General features: G+C 38.2%; 1 protein-coding gene across 6 annotated transcripts in view; it reads left to right on the forward strand.

Moving 5' to 3' along the window:
* LOC106876697 (basic phospholipase A2 Ts-G6D49) overlaps positions 1–9003 on the forward strand; it is a 52540-nt gene that overhangs the window by 30129 nt on the left and 13408 nt on the right. For 4 of the 6 annotated variants that reach the window (XM_014925376.2, XM_014925392.2, XM_014925361.2 and 1 more), the window contains one exon: positions 127–251. In XM_014925376.2, coding sequence (XP_014780862.1) covers positions 127–251 — 125 coding nt within the window. Of the gene's footprint in view, positions 1–126; positions 252–1816; positions 2402–3156; positions 4820–9003 lie in introns of those variants that run through there. The other 2 variants (XM_014925368.2, XM_052978382.1) reach the window with 2 other exon arrangements.

A 9003-nucleotide genomic window follows, 5' to 3' on the forward strand; every position in this document is an offset into this window, starting at 1 on the left:
TCTTCTTCTTCTTCTTCTTCTTCTTCTTCTTCTTCTTCTTCTTCTTCTTCTTCTGCTTCTTCTTCTTCCATTCCTTCATTATCATCATCACAATTAAATTGATCACTAATGCGTTTATCGTTCCAGCTGCTGTAGGAATCACGACCATTGCTACGAACGCGTCAATCGAGTTCAGTGTAATTCCCTCACACATACAAAAGTTTATTTCGCTTCATATCATTGGTATAAACATCAAGGATTAATCTATTGTTGTAAGTATATGCATTATCATCAAAATATTAAACGTACACACAGGTTGAGTAAAAAGTTTTTTCGTATTTTAAGCTTTAATTAATAGTTTAAACAGATTGAATGCGAAAAGTGTTTATTCATCAACATGAACTGAATTGGTTCTCTATCGATTACAACAACGAGGGTTCCAGTTGATCCGATCAACGGAACAGCCTCCCCATGAAATTAACGTGTAAGTGGTTGAGCACTCCACAGACACGGGTATCTTTAACATAATTCACAAGGAGATTCGGCACGATACAGAATGTGACAAGGCTGGCTCCTTTGAAATACTGGTACAGCTCAATTGTTGACAGTTGAGTGGACTGGAGCAACGTGAAATAAAGGGTTTTGCTCAAGGACACAACGTGCGGACGGGAATCGAATTCATGACCTTACTCTAACCACCACGTGTTTTCACATTCATCAACATATGATTTATTTTCTGTTACATAATTTATTTTCTTTTGTGCCAGGAGCTCAATTCAATGCTTTAAGCATTTGGTTGGTTTGGAGGCAAAACACACCCTACTCTCGTTTTTAACTTCATCCACACTGTCAAACCTCAGTCTGTGCAGGAAATGAGCCATGATTCCAAAAGTGATAACCTGGCGGTGCAAAGTCTGGACCGTAGGCAGAGTGAGGCAGCCCTTCCATCCCCTTAAGTTTGCACTTGGTCATATTGGCAGTGTGTGTCGGGGTACAGTGTCATGCTGTAGGAGTGCGTGTCATTGAGAGCTTATGGAAGTGTTGATTGATGGTGCTTTGTGAAGGACCAAGTTCTGCCGGCAATGTACGAGTGCTTGTGCTTGGCTGTTATTCAACTATTTCAAGTAAGGCTTCATCTCTCACACCAGCAGTTCTCCCTGACCAAGAAAGGCGAGTTCAGCCTCCAAGGCTGGTGTCATCTTCCTTGAAACATTTGAACTAATTTTGTACAACACATTCGTTGGCAATACCTTGGCCTTTGGACGCAGCCCTTGTACTAGGTAATTTTTTCCACAGGCGGTGTAAAATGGCTTTAATTGCAATTTTTCACCACTCATTATCAAAGCTACAAAATAAGGAATAGGCAATTCAGCATGAGTGGATAACAAGTTATATTTAATTGATATAACATGGCAGCATAATTTGCCAAAAGTGATCAGTTAAAATTCGAAAAAAGCTTTCATCTCAACCTGGTATACATACATGTGTGTATGTATGTATGTATGTATGTATGTATGTATCTATGTATGTATGTATGTGTATGTGCGTGTATGTGTGTGTGTGTGTGTGCACGTGTGCATGTGCGTGTCTTTAAGCTTCTATCTAAACCGCTTGACAATTGGTGTTGCTTTGTTTAAGTCACAGTAGTTTAACAGTTTAGCCAAAGAATCCGATAGAATGTGTATAAGATTTAAAAAGGATTAGTACAGGGGTAGATATACTCGATACAGGGCGGTGTTGCAGCATAAGCCTCAGTCCAATGATTGAAACAAAAGAAACAATAAATACAAAAGAAACTGGAATTTTGCAATATTATTTCATTCACTTTTTTTTACAGTTTACACTTTTATTTGAAGCAATACTTCGGTCCAGACGCGTTTTCCACTGTTCGAAGCAGTGCTGGTGCTCTTGCGAAGTGATGCCTTTTAAGTCCGCCGACGTTTTTTCTTTCCATCTGCAAATTCCGTAGCACCAGCTTTCGTCACCAGTGATGACCTCCGAAAAAAGGTTCAGATCAACTTCCAGCTGTTCTTTCAGTTCGCGACACGCATTCGGTCGTGACTGCTTTTGATCTTCTGTGAGCAAACGAGGCACAAATTTTGCAGCAACTTTTTTCATTCGCAGTTCCTCGCTCAAAATTCATTGGCAGGAGCTCTAGGACACACCAGTCATATCAACAAGTTCGTCAATTGTTCGATGACTGTTCTCCAAGATCAGTTCATGAATTTTCGTGATGTTTTCATTCATTCGGGAGGTCGACAGTCGTCCTGAAGGAGATTGGTCTTCAAGCGGTAAATTATCATTCCTAAATTTGTGTTTTGCTCATGGCTGCGTCCTTGTAAGCTGTTCAGCTCATGACAGCTGTTTTGGCCGCCGTTTTCTCCCGCAGAAAACAGAATTTCACGGAAGCACGCTGTTCCTTCGTTTCAGCCATCGCAAAAATTGATGATATATATATATATATATATATATATATATATATATATAATGTGCACTGTTGTACTTTGGGTGAGTCATACTGCCAATAAAATCACATGCACTGGTTATGTTTCACTTAAGTTTTATTACCTGTCACTTAGATAATTAATTAATTAATTAATCGATAAGTTTGTGAAAGTCCTTTCGTTACAGACTTTGATCTTATCACAAGACTTCTGAGATGATCAATAATTATTCATTAAGCTGCTGAGGTGAAAGAGATGACAAGGTCACAATCTGTGACAAAAGGACTTTGACACTAATCGTTCAACTGATGAACTGGTCAAATATTTAATTGATTGGTAATAAAACTAATCTGAAATACAACCAGTGAGTGTGTGTTTTTTAATTATTAGTATGACCCGCACCTCCCGTATGGCGGCGAGCTGGCAGAATCGTTAGCATGCCGGGCAAAATGCTTAGCGGCATTTCGTCCGTCTTTACGAGGTCAACTTTGCCTTTTTTTCCTTTCGGGGTCGATAAATTAAGTGCCAGTGAAACACTAGGTCGATGTAATCGACTTACCCACTATCCACAAAATTTCAGGCCTTGTGCCTTAAGTAGAAAGGATTATTAGTTTGACCCTCATAATATACAACAATATCAGCTTCAAAACATTTTCTCATGAAGAGTATTTTAAAACAAATACAGATATGAAGTTTAATCATTTGTGTTTTCTTTTTCTTCTCTCTTTTCTAGTGAATAGTGATGAATGTCAGCAGGCTACGTGTATGTGTGATAAAAAAGCATCAATCTGCTTCTATAATCATCTCATTGAGTACAATGAATCGAACCAATTGCCATTCAGTAAATTAATAGGTGGTCTTTTCAACCATCGCTGAAAATTTATTTTGCTTCAGCCAACTCTGGGCACTATTTTTTCATCAACTGTTTCTGCAATTCACAGTAAATCGCCAATAAAACAAGAAAATGAGACTAAGAAAAAAAAAAAAAAAAAAAAAAGAACAGTCATCATTGCAACATTTCCTCATGTTGTTGATGTTGTTGATGTTGTTGATGTTTTCTGCCAGATCAACCGTCTTAGAACACTTATGATCTAAGGCAATCTCGCAGTGACCATCCGGTCGTTTGTTTTTCAGACAAGGTGTAGCTAGAGCTACTTTATCTAATGCGCCCTTCCTTTGATTTGAGAGAAATTTGACTGCTATTTCTAAAAGACTGAGCGACCACGTCTTCATTGAACAGTCTTGTACTTGTTGGCATGAGAATTGTTAGCGCATCGGAGAAAATGGCTCTTTGTGCTCTGAGTTCAAATACCTTTGAATTGATAAAATAATGTACCAGAGAAGTACTAGAGTTGAGGTAATGAACTTGACCCCCTCCTTCAAAAATGCTAGTCTAGTACCAAAATTAAAAGCAATTATGAAATTAGATTTGTGCAGTACATCTATTCTCGCTTATCACTGATTCATTCAAAACTGATCTGGGATAACACGGTACACTAAACTGTGAACCACGTTGCGCTAATCACGGATTAATCCGTGATAAATGATCAGTTAACGATTTTACTTGAACAACAAAAGTGCGCCCCGGCAACTATCCACAATGCTCAGCTACCCAGAATGAATTGTTTACAATCTATACTTACATCACCATGCTGGGGAACTGGGTATTTTTTTAATACGGATTTACGTACACGTAGCCATCGACATGCGATTAATGAGCAGAAAAAGTATTTTTCGTTGTTATATTCTTATTGTTTACTGACCATATATTATTAAATTTTCCTCTATATACTAATCCAACTATGAAACAATCTCATGTGTATTTAAAATCTGTTCGGGGGTGTCATTTGGTTAAGTTAGTAGTGGGACAGCTTGCGGTCTCGGAATGAAACCTATTTTTCTAATGCGTTTGATCCATTTATGAACGATTCATTTAACACTGTCTTTTTTAAACCAGACTCGCGTGATAAACAAGGGTAAGCGTATATTACAGTGTAGGGAACACAACAGTATCATTTGAAGATAGTGGACAAACATTTGAAATATCGTCAGTTTGTATCTAACCAGGCTGTGATTATGAGCAAGAAACATAACTCATGAATGACTAACTTTTGTTTGTACGTTGTTGCTGTTTATCCCCAGGTCAGCTCTGATCGGTTACTGTTATTTCACTTGTAACCTTCTTATCTGAGACTACATCGTCCACTATATCCGTCACTCACAAAGCATTGGTCGGTCCGAGACTATAGTACAGTGCTGGTCAACCTGAGGCCCGGTGCAGCATGCGGCCTGAAGACTTTTATCGATACTTTCTTGAAATGGGTTTATTTAAACAAACATTTAAAAATATTTAGCAAAAAATTCAAGATTGTAATGAAATTAAAAAAGAAAGATACTACTGTTTTTGCAACAATATTTCATGTTGAATCAACGATCATCCATTCATTATTTGCATGAGAAAGCAAAATGCTTTCAATTCTGTAAGTATACAAGCGGCCCTCAAAAAACTTTCTGTGATTAAAGTGGCCTGCACTATAATTCGAGTTGGCCAGTCCTGCTATAGTAGAAAACATTTACCCAAAGTGCACGCATTGGGACTGAACCCGAAACTTGTTGGTTGAAAATGAGCTTCTTAACCACACAGCTATACTTCTAGATCCTATAGCTTCGGAATTTTTCTTATAATGTGCCCAACATCCTTAATAAAAATTATTATTATAATTATTATCATTGAGCAAGGCGGTGAGCTGGCAGAATCGTTAGCACGCTGGACAAAATGAGTTCAAATTCTGCCGAGGTCAATTTTGCCTTCCATCCTTCCTGTGTCGATAAATTAAGTACCAGTGAAATACTGGGATCGATGTAACCGACTAATCCCCTCTCCCCGGTCTTTAATAGAAAGGATTATTATAATTATTAAGGCAGCAAGCTGGCAGAATTGTTAGCACGCCGGGCAAAATACTTAGCGGTATTTCGCTCGTTGCCACTTTCTGGGTTCAAATTCCGCCGAGGTCGACTTTGCCTTTCATCCTTTCGGGGTCAGTAAAATAAGTACCAGTGAAACACTAGGGTCGATGTAATCAACTAGCCTCCTCTCCCAAAATTTCAGGCCTTGTGTCTTTAAAAGAAAGGAGTGAAAGAGCAGCGCATGCCATCAAAATGAAACTGGTTTACAAATATACGAAGCCCGACTACCCGTCTGATAAGGGTAAACCGGGCTCATGCATCACAACCATATATGTGCGACATGGTGATCTCATATCAAGACAAACAGCGCATGACCTTGCAGTTGGGGCCCAGTTAGAATTTTCTTCAGGTTGAGTAGCTCATCCCACTCAAAAGGTCCTTGAATAAGGGTTGTTTAAGAATGTTGAACAAAACACCCATGTTTCCAGGGTGGTATTATTCAAACCCCAAAAATTCCTCTCAAACATTGCTATGATGTTCCCCCACTACTTCTGCTCGTAATCAGTGATGCTCATATCGTCAGCCACTAAGAGACATGCTCAACTAGTTATGGTCAAACAACTGAAATTTCTTCTTCTTCTTCTTCTTCTTCTTCTTCTTCTTCTTCTTCTTCTTCTTCTTCTTCTTCTTCTTAGTTATTTATGTTACATCTCTTCTTCATTCCGCTGCTTAAGGATGTAATTTTTCTCTCAGCACGTGTTGTTCCAAGTACTGCTGCCAATTGTGTACTTCCTATGAAGTTTGGTATTTGCAGCTTTTGATACCGCACTCACTTTTACATGCCACATTCACTTTTGTGGTTCTATGGATGCATTTCATTTCCAATGCTAGGTCTTGGTACTTCCCGACTTTTTCGTCTTCAGAATATTCCGATCTGTTGGTAAAGCTATATCGTTGTAGATCCATTATTTGGACTCTTTCTGTAGGAAAGTGATATCTGCTCGATTATGTTGCAGCTTTTTATCTGTGCATATTGGCATATCCCATGTGACTTTCACCGGATCATTCTCTGCTACAGACAAAATTTATTACTTATATCACCTGTTGGATCATTGTAGCCAATACTTCAAACACAACAGCTAGTATATTCGTTCAGTCACTTTGTCACGGTGTTTTTTTAACTCCCTTTGCACCAGTTTTGAGTATCCACTAATTATATATGTAACTGCCTCAGAAGTTTTCTGACATAATTTACACCAAGGTGATACTACTGTCATATCAATGCTACACTCGATTGAGTTTTCTTGTAAATCTTGTTCTTGAGTAACAAGAATCGTTCTTTCTCTTTCCCTTAAAAAAAAAAAACCATGTCATTTCTATCTCCGGATTCTTCATCAGCTTCATCCGTTCTTTGCCGGAAAAAAATCCCTCCCAGAGTCGGACCTTCTCTTTCCATTTGATGATCTTTTATTTATTAGTCTCATTTTGAACTTCAGGAGAGTCACACTATTGTCTGTGATCACCTTCTCATTCAGTGCAAAGGGCAACATTCTTTCATCACTATACTTCAGATAGGTATGCAAAAGCTTGATCTCCTTCATAAAACTATCCTTTATTACCACCAATCCTCTTCCAACCTCTTTCTTGGGTAAGTAAACCTCGCTTCGTTACTTCTAGTATGAAGGCACCCATGCATAACCATTCTCTTCCTATTTTTTCTCTCCCTATTGACCAGTTCTTCCTTTGTACATTCCACAATTCCAACCGCTGATGTCTCTACCCAGGTTTCCTCCATTCAGCTTGGATCCACATAACTTTTTTACTACTCTGGTATATTCAGAAGAAATTTTTTCCTTCATCTTGATGTTCATCATCTGACCTTATCGTAAAACACCAAGATACTTATCTAGACCGAATGCAATCTGGATGTCATGAGAGAAAATTCATACAGTCTCAATAAGGGAGTCTAGTTGACCTCTGCTAGCTCCGTAAAGCTTCAAATCGCCCATAAACAGCAATTGGTTAATTGGTCTCATGTTTTTCTGCAGTTTGTAACCAAATCTCAACTTCTATACTATTATTAAACAGCAAGGGTGACACAGGGTCTCTTCGAAAGATTGCCCCCTTGATGTCGATTTGTCCAGCTTCCCCTCCACCTGCTGTCAAAACTGTCTTCCAGTTCCTCATACTGTTTTGAATAAATATATTCCATTTTTAGTTGCCCCGACCATCTCCAGGTATTTCAGAAACTACGAGTGAAGAATCATATCATATGCCCTTATTATTATTATTTTCATTATTATCTTCTGTTTCCATTTCTTGCCAAGTGTCTTCCTGATACCCAGGGCAGAGAAACACACTGTATATATTGGCAGGCCATTAAAATAAATACTCCAGATTGTTCATTTACAAAGTCATGTGATAGAGAAAAAGGGGAAGAAAGGAGAGAGAAAAAGGGAAAAATAAAAAGTAAACAAGTAAACAAAGATAATTAAGGGGAAAGGGAAAGAAAATTCAGGGCGACAATACTCTTCTCAGTACGTGTGGTGTACCATTTAAGACAATCTTTTGCACTTCCTGCATGGATGGTAAACCAGAGATCATTCTTAAATCACTTTCAGTTCCTTTTTTGATCGTTCCAAGTGCTCCTACATTCACTGATATTGTAACCGTCTTGAGAAACCACATCTTTTCGATTTCGATTAAAAATCTTTATATTTTCTGAGTTTATTATTATTATTATAATTATTATTATTATTATTAGTGAGTGAGAGAGCAGCACATGCTATCAAAGTGATGCTAGAGTATAAATCTACGAAACTCAATATACACATCATGACTACCCATCTGATATGGGTACACCAGGCACATGCATCACAACCATATGTGCGTGACATAGAAATCTCATAAGGAAATAAGCAAGTGGGGTGGAGGTGTTTCAGTCAGAATTTTTTTCAGGTCGAATTGCTCATCCGTCTCAAAAGGTCCATGAATAAGAGTTATTTAAAAATGCTGAATGAAACAGCTATGTCATCAGAGGGGAATTATTCAAATCCCAAAGAATTCCTCTCAGCGCATGGCTATGATGTACTCTCGCTACTTCTGCTTGTAACCAAAAATGTACATAATGTCAGCCACTAAGGGACATGCTCAACTGGTTAAGTTCAAACAGCTGACAAGTAAATCTGCGGTACTGAGCAAAATATTTGTTGCAGCCCATCTTTTACGCTAAGACAAAACATGTACATGTTAGTTAATACTTCCAATCAGTTAAGATCAGAAGCTGTGAGAGACTCTGCCTGATACATCTAAGCTTTTATTATTATTATTTTATGTTTGACTTTTGTTTTGCATTTGTACAAGTTGGATCCAAGTCTCACCCAGAGACCTCAAGAGACAACAAGTTAGAAGTTCATGTAGGTGTTATGCCTAGGGTACCATATATTTGGATTTGTACAGTTTTGTTCAAGTGAATGTTTAAGAAACCATAAGAAAATAATGTGTTTGCTTTAAAATTTGCGATCACATAGACAGTATTTTACGTAGGATATGGGCAGTTCCAACGAGCACTATCTTTTGAACTTCAGCCATTTTGGGGTTTCCTGGAATCTGATCTAGGTAGTAACCAGCCCGTTTTGCTGTCATTCCCAGGGCACCTATGACAATAGGTATT

This window comes from Octopus bimaculoides, chromosome 2, assembly GCF_001194135.2.
Source record: "Octopus bimaculoides isolate UCB-OBI-ISO-001 chromosome 2, ASM119413v2, whole genome shotgun sequence".
In the NCBI taxonomy this organism is placed as follows: Eukaryota; Metazoa; Mollusca; class Cephalopoda; order Octopoda; family Octopodidae; genus Octopus; species Octopus bimaculoides.